This window comes from Astatotilapia calliptera, chromosome 3, assembly GCF_900246225.1.
Source record: "Astatotilapia calliptera chromosome 3, fAstCal1.2, whole genome shotgun sequence".
In the NCBI taxonomy this organism is placed as follows: domain Eukaryota; kingdom Metazoa; phylum Chordata; class Actinopteri; order Cichliformes; family Cichlidae; genus Astatotilapia; species Astatotilapia calliptera.
The window spans coordinates 39,295,274-39,320,966 of record NC_039304.1 but is presented as its reverse complement, the minus strand read 5'-3'; the positions used below and the strand labels follow the sequence as shown (position 1 = coordinate 39,320,966).

At 39.5% G+C, this 25,693-nt stretch overlaps 2 protein-coding genes across 5 annotated transcripts; both read right to left on the bottom strand.

Moving 5' to 3' along the window:
- Positions 1 to 747: 747 nt before the first annotated feature.
- On the bottom strand, positions 748 to 7,750 carry LOC113019504 (sodium channel subunit beta-3-like). Of its 2 annotated transcripts, none has more exons than XM_026163262.1 (4): positions 7,560 to 7,750; positions 6,489 to 6,589; positions 1,562 to 1,915; positions 748 to 1,287 (listed from the first exon to the last, which is right to left on the bottom strand). In XM_026163262.1, exons 2-4 carry the CDS (start codon positions 6,532 to 6,534, stop codon positions 1,058 to 1,060), a joined length of 630 nt encoding a protein of 209 aa, XP_026019047.1. In that variant the 5' UTR covers positions 6,535 to 6,589; positions 7,560 to 7,750; the 3' UTR covers positions 748 to 1,057. The 2 variants fall into 2 exon arrangements, with proteins under 2 accessions (XP_026019047.1, XP_026019048.1); XM_026163263.1 differs by having other exon boundaries at positions 6,489 to 6,584.
- A 2,843-nt stretch (positions 7,751 to 10,593) lies between these two features.
- Positions 10,594 to 15,216, bottom strand: LOC113019506 (myelin-oligodendrocyte glycoprotein-like). 3 transcript variants are annotated; one of them, XM_026163265.1, is made up of 4 exons: positions 13,721 to 13,999; positions 12,279 to 12,346; positions 11,033 to 11,378; positions 10,594 to 10,854 (listed from the first exon to the last, which is right to left on the bottom strand). In XM_026163265.1, exons 1-4 carry the CDS (start codon positions 13,770 to 13,772, stop codon positions 10,766 to 10,768), a joined length of 555 nt encoding a protein of 184 aa, XP_026019050.1. In that variant the 5' UTR covers positions 13,773 to 13,999; the 3' UTR covers positions 10,594 to 10,765. The 3 variants fall into 3 exon arrangements, 1 of the variants encoding a protein (XP_026019050.1); XR_003272029.1 differs by lacking the exons at positions 12,279 to 12,346; positions 13,721 to 13,999 and adding an exon at positions 14,904 to 15,216; XR_003272030.1 differs by lacking the exons at positions 12,279 to 12,346; positions 13,721 to 13,999 and adding an exon at positions 14,904 to 15,215 and having other exon boundaries at positions 11,033 to 11,375.
- Between the last annotated feature and the right edge of the window lie 10,477 nt (positions 15,217 to 25,693).

Below are 25,693 nucleotides of genomic sequence, written 5' to 3'. Positions count from 1 at the left end.
ACAAAAAAAGGTCAAGAGTTAAAAGCAGCAGGTGACCACTTGTTTAACAACACATTTGTTATTAAACAGCACCATACGACTTGCAAACTCTCGTGAGGATACAAGGATCGTTGTTTCACATTATTCTGGATCAACATCAAACACAGACTGATGACAGTACACAAACAACAAACAAGTTATTGTAACTTGTTTGTTGTAACAATTCTTTTTTTCAGAATTTTCTATTTATTTTATTATGTCTATTTTCTGTTCATTTCCAGAACTTGTGAATCCCAATTCTGATCCCAGTCTGCCTCGTCAACCTCACCCCAAGTCATGGGCTAAGTTAAGTAAGTTATCCCCCTCATCGCTGCACCCCGCTTCCTTCACAGAAGGCGTGTCAGTAAGATTGAGAAGATCCTCAAAGTATTCCATCCACATGCCGACAAAACCCTCAGTTAGGATCAGCAGCACTGCATCTTCATCTTATACAGCATGACAGCAGAGGCAGGAAACTGCTTCCCCTTCCTGAGTAACATTTTCCAGAATCACTTTGAGGTCGACCAAAAGTTTTGTTCCATGATCTCAACAAACTCGACAAGCCAACCAAGCTTGACGGTAATCCTTTTTCAACTTGATGACTGCCTTCTGTTCTGGTGTCCACCACCACAGAGACAGAAAACACTACACAAGTAAGTAATACTAGTCTGCTTCCACTCCATGTAAAAAAAAGACTACTATTACAGAAGTATATTTTTTCATACAAGACCTTTCTTGTTGTCCGCATGCAAATTTTGTTTCGGTTCTAGTGTGAGCTCCATGTTTAGTAATTATTCCCATGTGTCATGCTGTGACAGTGGTGCAGTGGTTAGAAATGCTATACCACAGTGAGAAGCTCCAGGCTGAATTTGCTGTTTATTTGAGGAGTTTGCAGAGCTGTTATGTTTTTGATAACCACAGAACAGTCTTTTTATTTCTTATTTTTCACTTTTAAACCAAAAGGCCATGTTGCTTAGCTGCCTGGCAAAGTCGCTATCAGTGTTAGTTCATCAAATCTGTAAATTTTCTTTCTATAAAATCATATTTCTGGACATGTTAAATTGACTTCCTCTGTATTTCTCTGGACTGGAAGCTGCTTCTTATTTCTTTTAAATATGAATAATGTCAGAAAACCAACAACAATAAAAGCAACCACAACATAACAAACACCCATTATAAGAGTTGGAGTTACTACGTCTCCAACATCCTGGATGTTTCCAGCTTCACTTTCCACGATTTGGTGCTGCAACAACTTTTCATCTGTTTCACCTGCAGAGAGAACATCAGCTGTCAGAGAATATTTCAAACAGTGGTTTAATGTTTAGCATCTGAGTTAGCAGCATGCTAATGACTCTACCCTTCAGACTTAACACAAAAAGAAGAGAGAAGAAGAAACTGTTGATGAGTTTTAGCTCACTGGCTTTTGTTTGTTTATTTGCCAAGTCACAAATAATCAATCATTAGATTTTTGTTTGTAATTTCACGCTTTTATGTTTTGGGGGTTTTATGATATGGGAGCTGAGCGTGAGCTCTACAAACTCACCTGTGACTGTGAGGTCAATGAAGAGACTGATCTCAGTGTGAGCTCTTTTACTTCTCACAGGGTTCCTCACTGCTATGTGACACTCATACATCCCAGTGTCATTAAACGTGACGTTCTTCAGGATCACAGAAACGTCTCCATCCTTCATCTCCGGGTCCCTCAGCTTCACTCGGCCATAAAAAGATGGATGTTGGTAGTTTTCATAGAAGCGTTTGTTCCTGTAGAAGTAGACGTAGCCGTCTGTGTTCAGGTCAGGTCTGCTCCACTTTACCACTGAGATTCTTTCATCTGTAGTAATCTGACACTGGAGAGTGACGTCCTCTCCAAACTTCGCCTGCACATCCTGCTGAAGAGCTGAAGGAAAGAAAATAATCTTTTTAAAATGTAACTCCTTTTTAAATTTTTAAAACATTTTTAACTGTTAACAGCACTTGATAAGAATTTGTGGCTGAAAAATCAAGACAACAGCAAAGAGCCTCAAACAGCAGTTTGAGGCTCTTTGCTCGTCAGTCCTCACAGAGCACCATGTTAAAATGTTTATGGCCTACAAAAAGCAGTTTTGGTCTCTGTACTAATTTCCCGTTCTGTAACAGCTTTGTGTGGGCAGAGGCTTACAATCGGAGACATACTTGATTACGATAATACGATCCCTAACACAGGGCTGTAGCTGCTGGCTGTCTGCTAGGCTGCTAGTTTCTTTGGCATCAAATAAACTCCAACTATGTTTGCTTGACTCTGTAAAAACCAGTCTCAAGGTGTAATTCCATTAATTTAAATGTAATTTCAGAGTATTTTAGCTGAATTATGTTATTATTATGTACCCTGCAGGGCACTAAAATAACAGACTAACAAGTTAAAATTTTACAGGTAAGAAAGAAAGTAACTTTGAGTGTATCTTTTGGCTACTTTACTTTGTATTTTGTTGTCTATTTATTTCAAAGGTACCTGATTATTGTGCAATTTTATTGTCTATCACACTAAAAATAAATATTATACACCCTTATTAAACATAAAGCAATGATTTAATTAAAATGCAACTGAAACATGTAAAATACTTTTTTTATGTATTCGAATAATTGCTCATTAAGAATATGGCCAGTGTCACATTTAATGACAGTGGGATTTATGAGTGCTTGGTATAAAATGAATCAAGTTAATTTCATTTGACTAAATTCCATTAAATCGAACATTTAAATTGAACCTATGTAACAAAATTACCTGAAAAAATAATAATAATAAAATATATATATATATATATATATTAGGGGTGCAACGATACACAAAATTCACGGTTCGGTTCGATACTTTGGTGTCACGGTTCGATATTTTTTCGATACAAAAAAATGTTCATGCCTTTTTAATTTGTCATTTATTAAAATTATAAATATATATTTTAACACAAAAGTACAGTTTTTAAATTTAACCCTAACCCTTGTGCGTGTTTTTTATTTTGACAGCGAATGCGCACCTGCGGACCACTTATGTGCAGCCCTGGTTATTTAGCTCATCATATTGCAGCCACAGAAATGCTTTTGTCCATGAAACCATAAAGCTGCACTTTCTTTTTGCCTTATAGTCTGATTTGTCATAACTTCTCCGTTTTGTGGTAAGCTTTTCTTTGGCTGTCACTTCTTCACCCTGACCTGTCTTATTTGGCTCAGCAGAACTAAAATATATATCTGTCTGTGAAGGTTCTCAATCATCCAGGTCATCGTAGTGAAATATATATCCTGCCGCACTCACATTCAGCGATTCTCTGCGCGATCAACCTCTCACATGTTTAAGCTGCGGGAGATTTCATTTGTCATGTTTGCATAGTAAGCTAACAATTAATAAGACGATGTCAGAGGAATTGGTGCACAAATTATCATCACTCACAGATCAGTGCTGTCGCTCTCTATACACAGTTCGCATAAATTGCAAAGTGAAAGCAAAAAAACAAGCGCAAATTCAAACACGATTTCAATATGTCACATATTGACAGTGGCTCACCCAATGACATAATTACCCAGCTACATTTCTGAAAGAATGCAAAAGCATTGACATATATTTTTCCTTCCTACAATAGCCCGACAGGCAGGGCAGAGATAGCCCCGGGACGTCGGGCTAGCGATATTGCGAGCCCTGTATCTGATTGAGGAATCACTCATCTTTGGAAAAGAGAGTTTATTACAGAGAAATGTCTCTTTCCAAAATAAAAGCTATACTATCCGCTTTTTCTGGGCTATATTCTCAGCAGCATATTAAACATATCAGGTCTCCATAAGGAGAATCCTGTGCTAACAGCTGTCTAAATGACTCGGCTAAAGTTTGTAGCATGCATGCTTGTTGTTTTTGTCTTTGCACTAGGATGATGTCGGTGTAAATGTGCAGTCATATTCGTTGTGTTCCCACTTGTTACAGGAAAAATGATTCTATGTTTCTTTACCTTCTTTTAAATGTACAAAGATGCCCTTTGTCTATGGTTAGATTAGTTTAGAATTATCCTTTTAGACTTTCCCAGCAAAGACATATTGTTTTGGGACATATTGTTTTAGATTGTTTTATCTCTCACAGCTTTCTCCCAGCTCTCTGCTGACGAGACTAGCGCCACATATGGAGTTGTTTATTTTATCTGTTTATTATTTTCTTATCCTGTTCTCACTGTCTTTCCTATAAAAAGTGCCAAGCCTCTGTTCAGGACGTGAGTTGTTCTCAGCAGCTCACCCGTGTACACGTTTAGCAAAGAAAGTAACTTTGTCTCATTGTGTCTTTATTTCTCCTGGGTTTTTTACAGAGTTTTCCCCCAACACCACTAGTGCTTTCAGGTTAATCTCGTTGAAATAACCTTAACGCCACAACACGGCAAATCTCCGTTAACGAGCTACCCTATACAGAGGGGCTAGACGGCCAACACGTTAACGAGCTAACTGCGCTAACACACTAGCTCCCACCCATGTAATTGAGCATTGCATGGCACATCCAACATACTGTTTTACTTTAGTCCATGACTCGCTTACCTTCAGGGTCATACGTCACATGAAAACCAAAATAATTCCAAACGCCAGATCTGAATGAGGGTGGGGAGGTCCACTTCTGTCTCGCTAGCTTGCCCTGCGCTCTTCCTTCTGACCATGCTGTCTGTGTTGAGTGCTCAGTGAATCTGCGTTCGACTACTCCGCCTAGGCTGCACTCTCGAGCCTAGGCGGAGTAGTCAAATGCAGATTCACTGAGCGCTCAACACAGACAGCATGGTCAGAAGGAAAGTTGATAAAATAAATTACAAATTTTGTATTGTTCTTTTTTTTTTCTCCCCTTTGGTTTTCTTTCTTTCTCTCCCCCTCTTTCTTTCATTCTTTCCCCCTGTCCTATCCCACAGTCATACCTGTCCCGTTTGCAACTGAAAATAAAATAAATTCATAATTATAATAAAGGTCAATCAAATGGACCAATATGATGATCCACTTGGTAAAATAAATCCTCTTGGCATCTTTCTTGGCCTCAAGACAACAATTCTGATGGCTATAGATCCAAACGGGACACAAAAAAAAAAATAAAAAAAAAATTAAAAAAAATTGAAAAAAATTGTATTGTTCGATACATATGCGTACCGAACCGAAAGCACTGTATCGAACGGTTCAATATCGATACGAATATCGTTGCACCCCTAATATATATATATATATATATGTATATATATATATATATATATATATATATATATATATATATATATATATATATATATATATATATATATTGTTTTATGTTTTACATATATGAAATTAAAGTAGTTAAAGTCAAATAAAAGCAGATTTTCTCTTTCTTTTTTGAGTGTACTGCACTTAATTTACACTTAACACTTAATTAATAAACTTATTTAAGTAAATGAGTTCAAGTTTAAATAAGTTTAAATATATCACTCAGTCAGTGATAACCTGAGCTGAACCAAGTGTGTCAACATTGTAAACTTTCATATAAATGAAGCTTATGTGTTCAAGTTCAATAAAGATGATCTTTAGTCAAACATCTGTCTGATCCCCAGGTGTTTGACAGCTAATCCAAGCTTTACATCACTTCAGACTCCCTCCACCTCCCTGCATGGGAGCTCTGAGTTTCATGAATTTACAAAAAAGAAAAAAAAGAGACTCAAATACACAATGAATAAAGTCACAAGTTAATATAATATTTTTATGTTGTGGAATTATTAGAGGCATATTTGGAATGAGCTTCTTTACAATAAATTTGAAAATCTTATATGTTAGCACAAAACACTCTCAGCCCCACTCATCACATAAGCAAAGTCCAGAGCTGTCCTTGTCATATTTTAATGCTGGGAGGTCTCACATTGGAGCTATGTGACATAAAGGATTTCCTTAAAATCCAAAGCAGAAGTGAAAGGAGAACTGAAAGACTTCCAACCAAAAGAGAAAGTCTTGGATTGAAGTTTTGCTTTCACTTCGCATTTCCCTTTTTGTTTTTTCACTGTTAGAACTCAGTCGTAGTGGGATGAAGATAGTTAAGATAAAAATGCAAAGTTACACCGTTAAACACACTTTAAAAGGGAAAGGTTGTCCAACATCTCGTGTAAGTAACATCTCATGGTGTCCATTTCAGACCCAGAGTGACTGCTGCTGTTCTCATCGTGCAGCAATTCAAAGAACACACAAACCACAAAGTGGCTGCTGACTCAAAACACAAGCAGCTTACAGCAGCCAGATTCAGGTGAACTCTGGGACTTTAAAATCCCTCCACCCAACCCCTGGATCTGACATCAGCTGTTACATCATTAAACATGCTGCTGTAAAAATGCTGAAAAAAATGACTACAAAGAGACACAGGAGCTCAACCTGCAAACACAACATGGGAATCAACATTTAAACACATTACACATATTTATACTTACCTAAAAAAATATTTTTTTTAAAAAAAACTCTCTTTCACTCACCTACAGAGCAAGAAATCACGAACAGGAAGACTATGAGGGACTCCATCTGTGACTGCTGTGACTGGAGGCTGGGAAGTGAAGAGTCCGCAGCCTGACCTGCACTGAAAACAGAGATGGTTTCACTTTCACTTTGTAAGAGGGGGAGGGAGAGAGCATAGATGAATATAGATAACTCATTCTTTATTGGATTATATCAACACATGATGGCAAAATATTACACAGACACACACTCAATGGTAAAAAAAAAGAAAAAAAGGCCTGTATTTATTTGTATAGCGCTTTTCTAGTCCACCCATTCACACACTGGTGATGGAAAGCTACATTGTAGCCACCCTGGGGGCGCACTGAGCATTAGCAACAAGATGAGCATTTACAAGAAATCCGAGCACTTCTGAGAAGAGTTACAGTTTATGCTTATTTTAACCAGCAGATGGCAGCACAAGTCACAATATGAGAAACATTTAGTACAATAAGAATAAAGTAATGAAAGTTGTAGTAGTGACTTTTATGATGTTTGCAGACGAATGCAGAGTGCAGCACAGGGACTGTGGCTGCAGTAACTTTTCTTCTGCTTGATCAGTTTAATCCGTCAAATTTTATATTATTGTTCAAATAAAACGGACTGCAGTTTGGAAAAAAAATGAGAAATTGTGTAAATAATAGAAGACAAATATTATGTTAAGTCTCATTTGCACCACTAACGCAGCATTTATCCTTGTAGCTTTACTCTATGAAGTGAAGTGGGAGACGCTCAAACGGTCGGTTACGCGCACAAGACAAAACAAAACGGCCTGTTTTGATCTGAGCGCGCGCAGTGAGAAGCACAAAGTCTGCACAGAAGGTTTTTAACCTCCTCACACCGTCTCTGACTGAATTTTTTGGTTTTTGGAGCCAGCAAACACAAAAGAAAATATGTATTTAACCCGCTCCAGAGTTACTCCAGAGTCTGAGCGGAAATGATCCTTAACTGTTTAACTGCAGTGAGAGCTGGCAAGTCTCATGGTTCACTTACGCGCAAGTTAACAAATCTAATAAATATGATCCAAACTCTTAGTGTTAGTTCAAACTCACCTGCAGACAAAGAGGGTGAGTGCAGCTGGGAACCTCAGATGTCCGAGCAGCCATTTCCGTCTTATTGTTCGGAAGATCCTACTTTTCAAAGTTTGCTAAATATCCAAAGGATGGTGAGATTTCACGAGAACAGGAAATCCCAGTTTTTCAATAAAGCTGAAAGTTTCCGAGCCTGAAAACAGGTGCGTTTGTTTTCAAGTGCGCGCTCAAGTGTCTTTTAAAGGAAGAAGAACAAACTGAGGGCGGGGTCATAAACATGTGCGTAATAACAAAGCGGCAAGCCACTGGATTCAGACCTGATCAACAACAAAATCGATCACTAATCAGTCATCAGTCACATTAAAACCATTATAGAAGCTGATTAATAGAATAAACAGGATTCACGCTCAGATTTAAGTGGATCTTCTCTGACTGTGACTTTGATGTGAGATGTGTCATCTCTTATCCTCCTGTGCTTCTCACTGATACACTGTCTCACGTTTAACTGTCTCTAAGCTAAGAAAGTACATTTTTCTGACAACAAAAGTTTTGCCCTGAAACTCAAACATCTGTAAAAGGTGTTTACACCAGCGGTATCAAACATGAGGCTCATGGACCAGAACCAGCCCACCAAATGATCCATTTCAGTCCACTTGAAGTGAGGAAGAGAAAATGAATTATTGTTATCTTTCATTTCTACATATGTAAAATACTCCTGTTTACTCATAGAAATTCTACATGGGAAGGTTGTTGTAAATTGCAACGCAGGCATATTGTTAAAAATTCTCTCAATTTAGCGAAATCAGGCTTCTTCTTTTTTTCCTGAAAAACTAAGAAAGGGGTAGTTTTTTTTTCTACCGGGATTCTTTTAAGGTTTGTTGTTTCAGCATTTTCTTGATTATCAGCTATTATTTCAGTGGTCACCTGAAACTTTCAATTTTCAATTCAATTCAATTCAATTTTATTTATATAGCGCCAAATCACAACAAAAGTCGCCTCAAGGCGCTTCTTAACAGTCCCATATTTTTATTCTTAGACTATATAGAGCAACATTTGTGGTCCATTACACTCTGGACATATGAACAACATCTTAATCTAAACCTTTAGAGACCAGAGCACTGACACTAACAGTTTAGAGGTTCGGGAATAAATGCTTTCCAGTCACAATCAGGAGGACTTTGATTATTAATAAAAAGTACTGCTGTGGAGGATGGTGTAAAATCTTTTTAATGCTGGATTGTGCTACTGTGGTTATCCTGGATCAGAAGGAGAGGTTGACATCCAGATGTAGAGTTCCAACAGATGCAGTTTATTTTATATTCAGTGTAGTGGTACATGAGGGTTGGGTATTGTGTGGTTTCTGCAAACAGGAGCCAAAAGGAAATTACAAAAATAAGGAATTTCACAGGCTTCAAACACCCACACTACTGTGCTATTAAGTAGTTACATCACTGCAATTTAGCTGAACATGAATGCAATAAATATATTATATAAATATATATAAATATCCATCCATCCATCCATCTTCATCCGCTTTATCCGAGGCCGGGTCGCGGGGGCAGCAGCCTAAGCAAAGAGGTCCAGACCTCCCTCTCCCCAGCCACCTCCTCCAGCTTGTCCGGGGGAATACCAAGGCGTTCCCAGGCCAGCCGAGAGATATAATCTCTCCAGCGTGTCCTGGGTCTGCCCCGGGGCCTCCTCCCGGTGGGACATGCCTGGAACACCTCGCCCAGGAGGCGCCCAGGGGGCATCCTTGTCAGATGCCCGAACCACCTCAGCTGGCTCCTTTCGATGTGGAGCAGCAGCTGCTCTACTCTGACCCCTCCCGGATGGCCGAACTTCTCACCCTATCTCTAAGGGAGAGGCCAGCCACCCTTCGGAGGAAGCTCATTTCTGCCGCTTGTATCCGCGATCTCGTTCTTTCGGTCACTACCCACAGCTCGTGGCCATAGGTGAGGGTAGGGACGTAGATCGACCGGTAAATTGAGAGCTTCGCTTTCACACTCAGCTATTCTATTGTTTAGAATATAAATATATTCTAAACAATTAATAAATGTGCCACAAGAGGGCACTCAGAGCTTAGCTCATATTGGAGCTAAGCTCAGATACAGACGAGAAAAAACTGGTTATGGCTAACTAACCAGATCTAGCAGTGGTGAACAAGCAGAGGAACAGATGTGACTATACTGAGTGACGGCAACATCAGGAACAAGGAACACGAGAACTGGAGAAATATCAAGAGCTGAGAAGATGTGGAGGATAACATCTGTGATGTCTTTATTAAACACTTCACTGCCTTCAGATTCTGACATTTAGATTGAATGAGACAAAGCTTAATTGTGTTTTAAAGCCCTGAAAATTTCATGTTTTCATATGTGTTTTACTAATCAAGTTATGAGGGCTAAAAAATGCGTCAGAGATAAGGCGAATTAAAAGGCACCAAGTGTCATGTGTACTCTGAGCTCTGAAACTCTCTGGAACTGGAAGTTTAAGTTACGTGTAATTTCAGTGTCACTGAAGCTTCTTTTGTTTGATGGTTGAATATAAAGTGTCTACCCTGTCTACCCAAGTGCTTGTTCACAGCTTGATTGTTGGAGCTTTTTGCTATTGTAGGGTATTAACCTGACAGCATAAAGCACCTCGAAGTCAAACCTACTGTGAAATGTGACTATATAAATAAAAGGGAACTGAATGTGAACACCAGTGCTGTTTCTATATTTAACAGTTGATTCTGGTATTAATACAAGACCTTTGTTTTGAGCAGCAACTTATCCCAACTTATCCATATGACCCTCTGAATGCTACCCAGAATGCACTACATCAGGGTGCCAATTCTTGTAGGGACCATGTTTATCTCCTTAACAACCAAGCTGTTAGCTGCTGTTAACAGTTCGTTGCTTCACTTTGCATGTGCAAGGACAACATTTATCTTGACTTACAGCTGTCAGCACATCTAAAAGATTCTCAAATGGGTTCAGGTGGGAACTTTGAGATAATCCAATAGGATCATACACAGCATGTAAATACTTGATATACATTCAGAAATAACATGAAATCATCTTGAGGTGCTCTTTATTGCATCGTAAAGAAAGTAACATTTCAGGCCATTTCCTCCCTCTTATCACTAGGCTTGGCTGGAAACTGCTCCTTACTTCTTTTAAATCTCAGAAATACCATAAACCCAATGACAGCAGTGATGAGAACAATAACAACAACAAGCTGAATACTCAGAGTTTCTGCTTTTCCATCATACATGTTCCGTCTGTAGCTCCTTTTTTCTTCAGCTGCTGTTCCAACAAGGTTTTATCCGTTTCACCTGCAGAGAAAACATCAGCTGTCAGAGTTTTGCTGTTGATCATCCACAGAGTTAGCAGCATGCTATGACTTCACCCATCACATGGTCATCCACCCACTATGTCAAAACTGCACAAAATTATAACTGGCCCAAAAAACTGGGGCGCGATGCAGTTTTCAGGGCGTGTAGACAAACTCACCTGTGACTGTGAGGTTGATGAAGTGACTGATCTCAGTGTGAACTCTTTTACTTCTCACAGGGTTCCTCACAGCTACATGACACTCATACATCCCAGTGTCATTAAATGTGACGTTCTTCAGGATCACAGAAACGTCTCCATCCTTCATCTCTGGGTGCTTCAGCTTCACTCGGCCATGAAAAGATGGATGTTGGTAGTTTTCATAGAATCGTTTGTTCCTGTAGAAGTAGACGTAGCCGTCTGTGTTCAGGTCAGCTCTGCTCCACTTCAACACCGAGATTCTTTCATCTGTGGAAATCTGACACTGAAGAGTGACGTCCTCTTCAAGCTTCGCCTGCACATCCTGCTGCAGAAAAGAAAAGAATCAATCTTTTTTTCCCACTGTTAAAACAGGATATTTAAAACTGAACACACCACAGTTGATCCAAAAAAAGCCTGAAATGATGTCAGAGGAAAAAAGGGTGTTTGTGGTTCCACACATCACAAGTGTGAAAATGTCATGGAAACCTTTTTCTTTTCATCCAGTGCAGGCAGATTTTTCTTTTTAAATGTCTAAAAGTACACCGAGATATCTTGAACATGATCATTGTGTTTTATTTATTTATTTATTGTATTTATTAATTTACATTTAGCATTTGCGTAAACTAAAAGTACATTTTCAACCTCTGTGGCTGTAAAAACAAGTCAATCCAGAAGCAGTACAAAATGCAGGACCTCTAATGTTCACTTACAGCTTCAAAAGAGACTGTTTGTATTAACTATTATCTTAGAACGGCAAAATAAGCAGTCTACAGACTTTAAACTGTTTGGGTCTTCGTATCTAATTTCCCCTTTTCTAATAACTCCATATGGATGATGCCGAGGCTAGAAATGAGGAAAACACTTGATTAACGTGGACCTAACAGAGGTGGTTGTACCTGCCCGCAAGGCTTCACCTCAGCTTTTGTCTGTGATCAAGGAGTCCATTTGAACATCTATGTTAAACATGATCCTATTATTTGAAGTTGTTCAGGAGATATCGTGTTCACAATAAGATAACTCCTCTGACCACAGGTTCCAGCTCAGTGTGAGTCTGTAAAAGTCCTTCACCAGTTTTTTCCAATTGGATTTAAAGCACTCGTGAACGATATTAGCCCAGATAATGAAACATTATCATCAATAAAACACTCCTCTTTGATATTATTTTGTCCTCTGATACCAAGCATGTGATCACAAATGCCTTGTAAGGCTGTCAGATGGTTTTCACCTGAGCACACATCTGTGATGATGTGTTTGATGTCCAGTCGGTGGTCCCTCTTTGCTTTAAACTACCTCCTGCACAAAAGACAGTGACTGATGTCAGACTGCTGTTAATGATTTTCATTTCACACACATTCAGCGACATCCTGAGCTGAACTGAGAGCAGCATTAACAGTTTAAACCTTTGAGGAAATGCTTCTTCTGTGAGATATTTTTCATTTCCAGGTAGTCTCTTAACACGTTTAGACACAGGGATCACATTTTAAACATGAACACAACTAATAATGTTAAAATGATAGTTTAGGAAAAACATGTTTTCTCATATTAGAGTAAAATTTTTAATGATTTAGATCACCACAACTGTGAAAATCCCACGCGTTATCATGAATCACTTTCACATCAACTCATCGTTGCATAGTAAAATCCCCCAATAATAATGGCTATTAGAGTCATGGGACAGATGAGATTTCCTCAGAACCTCTAAAAAACTCCCCATCTTATCACAGTTATGGTTGAAATACACAGTTTACCATGTTAAACACACTTTAAAGAGCAAACTTCTCATATTTGATACAATCCCCTATGACATCTCGGGGGGCTCTAGAAGCAACAATAAGCCTGCCTTCTTGGTGTTGATTTCAATGACTGACAGGCTGCTACTGAACTCTGTCACAGCGTCGTGCATGGTAAAAATTATCACTTAACAAGTGTCAGAAGTGTCAGACTTGATAACAACACATCTTGCCTAAGCATCAGTGTGAAAATGGATACAGACAAATGGGCTGTTATAGCTTGCTAACGCATTTTTACCAGGGCTGTATTTTGAGGGGGGCATGGACTCGTAAAACTGCTTTCAAGATCTTAAATATCTGAACATTTGAGTAAACACTATCCCAGGATGGATGAAGTGGAAGTTGTTATAAACCCATTAAAAATGTATGTTAACCAGACGCTAGACTTTGTTGAAAACTCTAAAGAATGAACTTAAAATAATCATGGAAAGGATTTCCACATTTCATCAAATTGGAATAACAGAATTGCATAATGCTAAAAAAATAAAATAAAGCAATTTAAAATACGTGGAAATTCTTTCCATGATTGTTATTCGAAGAGTTATTTTTTGAGTTTCATTGTTAAAGACTTGAGTGAACTGAACTCATTGCCTTAATCAAGATCTATGAAAAGTGACAGGGAAAATACATTTAGTCATGTTTTGAACAATTCAAGTTAATTTTTTTCTCTACACGGAAAAATATTAATTTAGTTACTCTTTTTAGTTTAGCTTTGAAGTTTGACACGAATTAAAATATAAACATGCTCAGTTTCACTCCATTGCCTGTGTGTGAATGGGTGAATGACTGAATGTAGTGTAAAGCGCTTTGGGGTCCTTAGGGACTGAGTAAAGCGCGATACAAATGCAGGCCATTTACCATTTACCATTTCACTCACCTATAGATGAAACAATTAGGGATAAATACAGGAAGATTATTAAAGAAGTCATCTAAAGTCTGATAGGTGGACGGACACGGCGGAGCAGCTGCACACTGAGCAGAACAGGAGGAAGACTAAAGCAAATGAAAGCGAAGAAGTCACAGGGTTTCAAAGAAGTTATTCAAAGCGACACAGCTGTCACACCTCTATTTACGAGGCTGCTTCACGGATCGATTAGCTTGCAACGCAGCGGTTGATCTAGCGCTTAGTAAAGCGCATTTCCCCTGTAAAAAAAAGGGGGGGGGGAAGAAAACACAAGCTACTGAAGAAATCACTGGGAAAAACCTAATTGTATTAACCTCAGCAGCTCAATGTGACTGCGCCCGTCATATTTCAGTCCGATCTGTTTAAATACAAGTTTGAAATTAGAGTTGTATGTTGAGCTTCGATGGATGAACGTGTTCGCTTCAGGCTGGGTGTATGCCCGGATACATGCTGTGTCCTGTGGAGCGACAACAGAAACAAGAAATCCTCAGATTTTGTGTTTTAAATGTTCTGACAGCAGCAGATGTCGCAAACAGCGAGATGGACAAACTCAGTCTTCAGTGGGTAACCATAGTAACTCTTCTGACTTCCAGGTTAAAATCAGCTGTAATCTTCAGTTTCCCTTCTCAGTGTGTTTTAGGCTGTTTGTAGATTCTGTGCTGTAAGAACGCGGTTTATAATGCTGCTGAACCGTGTCTTACGTTTCTCGCTCAAAGTGTGCGCGCACAAAAGCTTCTCGTTAATGCCCAGCAATGCTTTCGCATCTCATTTGCACCACTAATGCATCATGTTTCCTCGTATATTTAAAGGCTTTACTTTGTAGCTCTCTGTCAGCTGTTTTCTGATCCTTTCTCTGAGTGAAGTGGGAAACGCTCAAGCGGTCGGTTACGCGCACAAGACAAAAACAAAACGGCCTGTTTTGATCTGAGCGCGCACAGCGAGAAGCAGGAAGTTTTTTAATTTCCTCACATCGTCTCTGACTGAACGTTTCTGTTTTTGGAGTCAGCAAACAAAAAAGAAAATATATATTTAACCCGCTCCGGAGTTATGGTTTCCTTAACTGTTTATCTGCAGGCAGGTCTCACATGGTTTACTTATGAGCAAGTTTGGAAATCTAATAAATATGAAGAAATCGCTTATGTTAGTTAACGCTCACCTGCAGACACAGTGAGTCCAGCAGAGACGCTCAGATGTCCGAGCAGCCATTTCCGCTTCAATGTTCCGAGTTTGAGAAATATCCATAGGATGGTGAGATTTCCCCAAAACAGAATATCCCAGTTTAAACCCTGCCGAGGAGTTTAAAGAGAAGTTTTTCAATACAGCTAAAAGTTTCTGAGCGTGAAAACAGGTGCGTTTTTGTTCAGTGGCTGCTTGTCTTTTGAGGAAGGAGAACAGACTGAGGGTGGGGTTATAAACACGTGCTAATAACAAAGGGGCTCAAGTCAATGAGCTAAACGTCTGGATTCAGAGCTGCTCAACAACAAAACCAATCTATCATAAGTCACATTAAAACCATCATAGAAGCTGTTTAGTCGAATCTAAAGGATTCATGCTCAGCTTGAAGTAGATCTCTGACTGTGACCTTCCATCATACTGACAGTGGCCCACACTTGATTGGCTCTAAGCTAAGAAAATGAACATGTCTGCCAAGAAATGTGTGGCTAAGAAAGTGACGTGGAGTCAATCATGAAGCTCAAACAAGATCTGCAGTTACAGTTTAAAGCAGTGGTGTCAAACACGAGGCCTGGGGAGCAGAACCAGCCCACCAACAAGATGAATTTAGGCCGACTGGAGTTGAAGGAGTGAAAAATTATACAAAACTAAAATATTTCCAGATGTAGATATAAAAAAGAAAACCATCATAAAAAATTGGAAATAAAAAATAGATAGAAAATGTGACTCATCATAAAAAGCAAATGTATTAATCAAATTGTTTAAGTTGGGTAAAGGATTCATGTTTTAGCTTTTTTTTCCCAGTGTCTCGTTATTTATTACTATTTTCAGAATGTAATTCCTTAAATTAAAAAAGGAAACTATGGCAGGGTGCACTCTACTAGTTAAAAAAACAAAAAACAAAAACTCAAGTGTTCAGTCAGTGGCGTACTGACACCGACACGTGCTTTCCATTCACAGTTAGTATTATTTATTATTAATAAAACACTAGTATCAGCACATCAATAAAAAAATGAAACAGGTTTTTTTTTTAATTTTACAGTTTATCTGAAGGAAGTAGTGCAGCTTTGTACTGTACACCATAAACTGAACAGTGTAAATGTCAAAGGGCAAACTGAATTAAAAACAGCCATAAACTGTGTTAGCATGGAAAAATACACTATCTGCTCCAGCCTGCAAAATAGCTACACAATCTTAATCTCAACAAACAGTGATGAACACTGTAACACAAGAACATGAGAGTAAATCAACAGAAAGGTCATCTGACAAGTATGCAAGTGGTTGTGCTTTGCTACACTAACATTTGCGCTTCTTTTAAAGTGGAAATGTTTTGGTCATTTCACCCGAGTACTCATATTGTGCCAGAGCTACTTATACCAGAGTAGCTTTGCATGCAGTTCAAAATGAGAAGCCCCTTGGTGTATCCCTTATCAGATAGAATCTATCTGAAAAGAGCTGTTTAACTCCTCCCTCTTCAGCATAACTTTCTTCTGATTGGCTGAAAGCGTTAAAAAGCAGGTAGGCGGGGCTTCTGCACTGCAGGAGCTTTGTGCACTCACACCAGTATCTGTGAAGAAAGAGGAACTTACCACTGATGAAGAGAAGAAAAAGTTAACAACAATTTTTAAACAGTACAAAAAACTGGATAACTGAAGGGAAGTGGTGCTGTTCAACTAAAGAAATGAATACTGAAAATATCTGTTGTATCTGAGCAAAAACACAGAGGAGGTTGAGCTTTAGCAACTTGAAAACATTACACACTCTAAATGTGGTTAAGAAAAAAACAAACATGCAGCTGTGCGTACAGACATAAAGATAGAAACTTTAAAATCCAGCAAACAATAAGCTAATGCTCTTCTCTTATCACATTTCAACCCGTAAATGACAAAACAAACACTAAATCACAAAGAAGATGAGCTTGTTGTCCTCAGTGTCATGTTTGCACTTTTCTCCGTTTCCTTTTTGTCCTTTTGTAAAAGTCTCCATATTTTTACTGTTTAAATATGCAGTTATAGTGTCAACATTTAAAAACTATATTGTGTTTTTCAAAAATGTCCTCATTTACTGAAGTCATACATGAGGAAACTGGTGATGTCATCTTCTCCAGCTTCTTCTGGTAAGCTGGTTCCATACAAGCAATGATAAAACCACAACACAGACTGATGCAACAGTCAACAACACGGTGAGAAGAATAGAGGCTCCAGAAGGTTTGGTGGTGTGTTTCTCTAAAACAAAGCAAACACAGTTATTAAGTTGTCGTCACATTGTGAATGTTGAAACCTGCAGAAACACAGACAGGTGAGTGTGTCACCTGTGACAGTGATCCAGCTGGATGGAGACTCTCCATGACCGCTGATGTCACACTTGTAGAGGCCTTCATCAGACCTGGAAACATGCTGGATGGTCATGTGACCTGTAGGCTCTTTCCCGATGAAGACGCCATCTTTATAGAAAGCAGCTGGGAGGTTGGAGGGAGTGGTCTTTGTTTTACAGAGCAGAGTGACGTCATCTCCCTCCATCACAGGGAGGACAGGACTCTGCAGGATCACTGATCCACCTCAACACAGAGACAAACTACAGCATTTCATCCATTTACACACAGCTTCATCAACACTAACTCCACACACTCAGCTTACCAGTGACTGTCAGGTTAACCATGTTTTATATATATATATATATATATGATTGGAGCAGAATTGTCTGAAGCGTTTGGTTTCTATAAGCTCTAAAAAGTTGAGTTTTCAATTGAAAAAGAGGTTAAAAAATGCTCTTGTGCCCTTTCACATGATCTATTACTCTATATGGGTTATATATTTTTTTGTGAAGGTCAGCTTTGACCCTGGGTCTTAGAAATGAAGGGTCAAGTTCAAGTGCTTAGTCAGGCTAAGTAAAGCCTAGTATGTTGTTCACAAGTTTGAAGAAGATCCATAAACGGTTGTGGGTAATATGCATTTTTTGATGATTTCCCCACGTGGTGTGACCTTGACCTGATTTCCCCAAAATTAAATCAGCTCGAGCTGTTATTGGTATCTACCATTTTTATCTACCATTTGAAAAAGGCATCCTGAAAACTTTGGACACTAGACTGCTAACAAACATACAGACAATCAAACAGAATCAATTACATGCTTCCTCCCTTCAGGCAAAGAACTACAACAATTCATCCATTTACACATAGCTTCATGAACAGTAATGTTGGTTTTACGGTCCCACACATGCACAATTGTGGTTGGGTTTTTTCCCATCCCAGGTGTGTTCCAGTGCAGTACTCCAAGATCCTGACTGGAAATCACTGGAAGCAGATTATGTGAGCAGTTGAATGTGGGCCGGAATAGAGCGAGGATCGAATCAGAACAGGAGGATGGGGAAAAAGTGAAAAAAAAAAATAGTATGAAAAACACAGTCAACACTTTTCATTATTTTAACCCTTTTTTCACTTCAGCTCTTTCTGTGTTTGAACGTCGATCTTCCCCGTGGGTGGCTGACAGACCATCAATACTACAAGCAAGACTGGCCCACAGACCTATTATACTTTGGTATACTGCCTCCATCTGGCAACAGAGCTCATTGCAGGGAGACAGGCCATCCCTGAATTGGAGCGGACAGTGAACATGCTTGACCATAAAAGAAGCTTAACTCCACACACTCAACTTACCAGTGACTCTCAGGGTGAGGGTGCTGCTGGTTGCTCCCTCTCTGAACTCGCACCAGTAATCTCCACTGTCCTGTGTTAAGATATAGGTGATCTTGCAGGCAGAAGCAGTTGCTTGCCCCCACCCATCTCCACACGGAGTCATTCGCTTTATACTAGTGTTTCTCCTCAGAGTCCATCCAGCAGAGCTGTGGTCCTCCACGCAGCGCAGAGACAGAAAGTCGCCTTCAAACAGCTGGAGGCTGCTGGGACTCACAGTCAGACGAGCTGTGAGGGCTAAAGTGTAAAACATGGAATCATTTTGATACCAAAGACCATCTGGTCTTTTTTTTTAAATCAGTCTTCTCACATAAGTGAGACACTTGTGCAAATTAGGTGAGATGAAGCCCGGAGAATAAAAGAGCAGACTAACATGCAAGTTTCTCACATGATGGTTTGAAGAGGATTCATGACGAAAATATTCAAATCTAAATCTAAATCTGTAACCCATGTGATGTGTAATCACTATCTGTTTATACACCTCTGTCCATTTATTTCCATTCCTTCACCCCTAACCTGTGGCAGCAGATGGCTGCTCCACCCTGAGCCTGGTTCAGTCTGAAGCTTTTTCCTGTTAAAAGGGAGTTTTTCCTTCCCACTATCGCCAAGTGCTTGTTCAGAGGGGATCGTCTGACTGTTGGTTGTTTTTTTTCTAACACTGTACGGTCTGTATCCTACAACATGAACCCTCTTGTGGCAACTGCTGTTGTGATTTGGCGCCATATTAATACAAAAGATGATTTACCTCAGTTCATACACCAACATGAGTCCGTATCGAAACACATGACTACAATTACAAACCTTAGAAATAGATTTGTTGTAATTTGTTGTACTGCTGTCAGTGTGGTAAAAGCACAGCACTAAAAAACCCAACTAAAACAAAAAGACTACTTCTTTCTGCTGCTCTCTGTACTCTGTATTGTCTATACAGCCATCCCTAACATCCTCCCTCTGAAACCCTCTGCTTGTCCTCCTTCCCTCCACCCATCAGTCTTTTCTGTGGTCTTCCTCTTTTCCTCCTGCCTGGCAGCTCCATATTTATGATTCTTTGTCCTGTATATCCATTATCCCTCCTCTGCATATGCACAAAACACCTCAACCTTATATTTTTCAGTGCGACCAGTTAGAAAAGATGCAAAATAAAGAAAATAAAAGTAAAATGCAGATGTACTGATCTATCAATACGAATGGAAACATATGGACTCCTCTACATGTAGTAGCAGGTTGTATGCAACACAACGGTGTGCGTGTATGTTTTATTTGTCTTGCTCTAAGCTCATAGTGGAAGAAATTAACCGCATGCACAAACACACAAACAGCGCTCTGTTTCCTCCTCTGTGAGTGTTTTCACCCGTGGTGGGGCGGGGCTAACACGGTGGGCAGGGAGAGAGTTTGTTGTTGTTACACATCAGAAACACCGCTAATGGTTTCTGTGCTATATTTTTTCCACTGAATAAACAACAAACCTTAGACAACAACAACAAAAAGCCCGCTGCTGTCGAGAGCTCATAGGTTTAGACTAAGCTTGTGAACAACCTGTTCTCATCCTCATTTCGTGTTTGTGGAAGCAGCTGGTGAGGCTCATGTATGCACATGGATTAGTTTGTTGTCTGTTCCCAGACAAACATCAGCGAGATGGGTCTGTCTCTCCCAACTCGTCTTTACACTGTTAGCACCATCCTTTACTAACCTGTGAGAGATAAAAGTCAAACACTGAAACTTATTTAGGTCACCTACACAAATCCATTAATTACCTTCCTTTATGATAGACCATTATCTCTGTATCCTCAACACCATCAGTCAGGCCACGGACTTCACAGAGATCACCATCATCTACTGAATTAAGTCGCTTAATTAACTCCTTGAGTCGCCTCAAGGTGCTTTATATTGTAAGGTAGACCCTACAATAATACATGCAGCTAAAAACTAACCAATCATAGGAATTACAGAAACAAAAACATGCAGGATCTCTGATATGTGCCACAAACCAATTATATTACATATTAAAAAAAAACTTCCATCACTTCCTTATAAACTTTCGTCTTTTTAGTGCTTTACTCACCACAAATCAGAATCAAAATCAGGAGGAATCTGAAAGAATCCATGAATGACGAGTGCAGAGTGACTGCAGAAGGAAACCAGCTTTACATTTGACACTGACAAGTGTTTATACAAGGAGGCAGCGTCATTTAAAGGAAGGGTTTGTGGTTCTCAGAATCGAGACCAGAAGCACACAAAGAGATCACACGCTTATTCAAAAGTAAATAAATGTAAAGATCCTTGTGACCAGTGTGATTATTTAACTAGATTAACATCTCTGGCCTCAAAACAGAGCACACATGCACCGCCACAGCACGACACAGAGCATAAAGCAGGGATATCACAGGATGTCAAAATGAAGCTGCTCGATGTTCCTTAACAGTTCCCTTATCTTTTATTGACATAAGACATTTGAAATGTGTCATATAAAATGTAAGGAAAGTGAAATAAGATATAAGGAACATGAGATATAATATAGTAGCATAGCACAAACATCTGATAATACTACAAAATTATTAGGACTTATATTGTAAACACTGAGAACAGATATAAAACATCAGAAATATGATATTTAAAAAAAAGAATAGAAAAAAATGAGAACAAGCTCTGTATATCAGTAAAGTTTATTTCATTCAAACGAGCCATGTGTCCATATAATCAAGGCTGTTGCACTGATATTTACATTGTGCTTGTAGAGTCAAAGCACATATTAAAACAAATATGTAGGACTGCTTTATTCCATTTGAGCAAATACTGTAAAATTAATCTCTAAAATATCTAACATCAAAAATCTTAATCACCTCATACTACTATGTCACTCCATCCCAAACTGCAGGCTTACCTGCTGGGAGGCAGAGCCTTCAGTTTTCAGGCCCCTCTTCTGTGGAACCAGCTTCCAGTTTGGATTCGGGAGACAGACGTCTATTAACACATAGTGAGTGAGAAAGGTGACTGGAAAGGAAAAACACAATGCATCATGGGAAATTCCCTGGCAACCTACGTCTATTGCAGCATAACTAAGGGAGGATTCAGGGTCACCTGGTCCAGCCCTAACTATATGCTTTAGCAAAAAGGAAAGTTTTAAGACTAATCTTAAAAGTAGAGATAGTCTCTCTGCACCGTCGCAGCAGATGGCCCCGCCCCTCCCTGAGCCTGGTTCTACCGGAGGTTTCTTCCTGTTAAAAGGGAGTTTTTCCTTCTCACTTTCACCAAAGTGCTTTCTCAGAGGGGATCATATGATTGTTGGGTTATTGTATTATTGCAGGGTCTACCTTACAATATAAAGCACCTTGAGGCGATTGTTGTTGTGATTTGGCACTGTTTTCCTCCTTCACCCACAGAAACTCACATTTCTTTACTTCAACTGCTGCACATCGTTGTACTTCTGCTTGATGAACTCATTTGCTTCTATTTTAGAAAGTTTGGCGCTCAAAGTGCACATTTAAAAAGCATATTTGCTTTTTTCCGTTGCCGTTGTACCATAAAAGTAAACACCAATGATATAAATTCAACACAATAAGACTTTTAATGGAAAAGCTAAACCAGATCTACAAAAAATGTAGTTTATGGAAGAGACCAAAAACATCAGCAACATATGGTCTCATCTGTACGTCAGTGCGAGTGTTTTTGTACTGTGTGTCCGTGCGTGTGCATTTTGCTTGTTTTGCTATGAGCTGAAGATGTCCACGCAGCCGTCTGTTTCCTCCTCCGTGTGTTTACATCTCTCACAGTGAGAAACGGGAGACGGGCTTTGAGCTGTTTATCCAGTCAGACAAGCCTGACGTCTGACTGGAAATGGAGGGATCTCTCAATTGGCTGAGCATAAACTAAAAACACTGTCTAAGAAACAGTTCACCTTTGAGTGGCCTGAGCATCAGCGTCTGAAATAACTTTTTATCTGTGAGCTGTCAAGATAGATCAATAGCTAGGTAGGTGCCACAGGTGCCTGCTGAGGGTCTTATACTTTACTATGCAGGGATTTAATAAAACATTAAGTAAAAGTAACTTTAACATTGTGTAAAATTAGAATAACATGTATACATTAAATCTAAGAAAAACAGCTGCATGGATACAATAATATAATACAATATTTAAGGTAAATAGTTTGATATAATAGTAAAACACAGATGAGATTGGGACATTATGGCTGGCAGGTGTCACTTGTCACAGAATGAAGAGTTGTTATGCAGCTTCATAGAGAATGGTAGGAAGGTGTTCTTTATGGTAGCGAGGTTAAATCAGTCTGAGGGAGAAGAAGCTCTGCTGCCTCAGCAGTGTGGGGTAGAGTGAGTGGGATCGGTTGTCCACTTCAGTTTAGTGACCTCTGACCCTTAATGACTCAAACGCCTCTAAATTGTGACCAATGTCGCTTCGAACCTTTTGATCCCTTTGCTGATCCAGCTGGCTTCTCTGGCTCTGATACTTCCCCCCCCCCCAGCAGACAGCAGAGCAAACAGCAGTCGCTGCTACAGACTAGTAGAAGATCTCAAAATTTTTTTCAAAGCAGCTATTGGTGCTCATTCATGCACACGGTGCGCTTTGTTATCTAAGCCCTGCCCTTCCGTGAGATGGCTCTGTCCCAACTTGTGTTGTATCACTGAGCAGATTCACTGCTGGGAAGCATTTAAAAGAAAAAATAGCAAAAACTTATTTTCTAAACTTAACTGTTAAAAGAAAAAGAAAAAGCAAAGAAAGAGGAGAAAATAAAGAACAAAGAGACACCCCGGGGTCTGACTAACCTGCAGTTTGTGCCACCACCACCTCCTCTTTTTTTACCCTAATGCAGTGTTTATGGATCACCACTGGCACAGCTGGTGAATCAGGGCACAAACACAGAGAACCACAAATATACTGGAGAGTAAACCACTTAACCTTGGATAGCCTCAAACATTAGTCTCAAAAGCTTTAGAAATGTGTATCATATGATCCTTAAACATAAAGTAAGATGTTCAAATGTGCAAAATGGAGACTAATTTCACTCCATAGTAAACACCAACACACCAACATACAGAAATAAAGACAACAGATTAGGCAGTCAGGTCTTTTCAGTAGATCACTTTTAAATGTTTAGACAACTCTCCCACTGAACAAAAACACACATATCAAATGTTTTTTAAATAGTTTTCCAAAACCTGTTCAGATGGCTCTTGTTTCGAATACAGATGAATATATATATTCATTGACTGTCAACCCGAGAGCTGACATTCAGTTGACATTCAGACGAGCTGTAAGGGCTGAAATCAAACATTAGAACATGTAGGCAGATGTAGAACGACGATTAGTATAGATGATTATTACGAGGTGTTGAAGAGCAGTCAGTGTAACAATAAACATTTGCACAAAAAAGCTGGTCAGCTGCTGTTGGTGTCAAAATATTACAAATATAAGTATAAAAAATGCTGCTCTAGTCAATATGATCAATTGCAGTAAAAGGTTGGAGATGTTACCAGCAGGGGGCAGAGAGGGGATATTTGTGAGTGCATACATCAAGTTCAGCATGAATCTTAAACAGTCAGGAGTGCAGTAATGCTAGTCTCTGCGTGTGAATACATTATACAGAACAATGTAGGTTAAAACGCATAAAAGGGGAAGAAGTGCAGAGACAGCAGACCTGAGATGAATTTCCTGACATCATTCAGATGAAAGAGGAGAGCCCACTGAGTGTTCGCAGGGTTAGTTTCACGGGGATTACTCATATATACACTAACCTCAGCATCTGAAACACTGAAAATGTTTAATATGAACGTCCAGTGAGAAACTTTGGAGGTGGAGTAAAACACTTCAACTTGAATATCCTCAAACATTTCCTGCCTGGAACTGAACCTGAACGCAGTTAAAAACCTACTTCTTACAGGGCTTGTAGTCTGAAACACGCTTGATCTCTGATATATAATATAATATATTAAACGTGCTGGGAGAAGGTCCCTGGACAGACCCAGGACACGTTGGAGAGATTATATCTCTTGGCTGGCCTGGGAACACCTTGATGTTCCCCCCGACAAGCTGGAGGAGGTGGCCGGGCAGAGGGAGGTCTGGGCTTCTCTGCTTAGGATGCTGCCCTTGCATCCTAGGTCATGGGAAAAAATGGATAAACACAGATGCATGGATTCACTGCTTCAATCACCTGCAGAGCCAGAAATCAGAGCCAAAATGCATGTGAGGGAATCGATGAATGACAGCGGCAGACAGAAGTGGCTGCAGTCTGTCTTAAAGCAAGTTTTCACTCAGCTGTCTCCTTAATGAAGGGAGGGAGTGACTCCTGTTACTTAAAGAGAGATTTTACAAAGCGAGAGGAAGCACTTCTTCACCTGTGTGAACACTGGATTAGATCACTGGGAGCAGTTGTTATGGAAGTTAAACCCTCTTCCTATAAGACATCTGCAAGCAACAAAATCACACTTAAAACCAACACAATGACACCGAGACATGATTTGAAATTGTGAAATAAATAAATGTTTACCCAACATGAGTGACCATGCTACCTTCACTATATTAGAGTTCAAACAGCTGTGTGTGCTGTCCAAAATTTTCTCAGTAATCACTATTAACATATTATTATTGAAAATAATGATACTGATTAATCAGACACAAGTCTGGGGAGCAGGTGTCTCTCACATACATCATACAGCAAGGGTGCAGTATACACAGCTGTCACTGCTTATTGAACAAAAACACACTTATCAAATGTTTAAATGTTCTTTTTTATTCCAGTATACTTCCAAACATGTGACACAAACAGCTGGTGTTTAATATACAGATGACTCGATATTGAAGCAAATTATTTGAACTTTTCTGGAGGAGCCTCGTTATCGGTCTTCAGGATATCCACGAACAGCATCAGGATGCAGGTCCAGATGTTTCTGCTGTGATGTGAAAATGCTCTCACTTTCCTCGCAGGTTAAATATGTGGTGGTTAGCACTGTTGCCTCACAGAAGGAAGGTCGTGCATTTAACTTCACCATCATGCCACGGCCTCTCTGTGTGGAGTTTGCATGTGTCTGTGTGGGTTCTCTCTGGGCACTCTGGCTCCCTCCCCTGGTCTA

Bases quoted from the DNA above. Each gene is read 5' to 3' on its own strand.
- LOC113019506 (XM_026163265.1), bottom strand. From the start codon at position 13,772: ATGACTTCTTTAATAATCTTCCTGTATTTATCCCTAATTGTTTCATCT. The intron at 12,347-13,720 runs GTGAGTGAAATG...TCTTTTGTGCAG, and splicing joins CCTAATTGTTTCATCTATAG to GAGGTAGTTTAAAGCAAAGA. The intron at 11,379-12,278 runs GTGAAAACCATC...TCTTTTCTGCAG, and splicing joins CATCACAGATGTGTGCTCAG to CAGGATGTGCAGGCGAAGCT.
- LOC113019504 (XM_026163262.1), bottom strand. From the start codon at position 6,534: ATGGAGTCCCTCATAGTCTTCCTGTTCGTGATTTCTTGCTCTGTAG. The intron at 1,916-6,488 runs GTGAGTGAAAGA...TCTTTCCTTCAG, and splicing joins CGTGATTTCTTGCTCTGTAG to CTCTTCAGCAGGATGTGCAG. The intron at 1,288-1,561 runs GTGAGTTTGTAG...TTCTCTCTGCAG, and splicing joins CATTGACCTCACAGTCACAG to GTGAAACAGATGAAAAGTTG.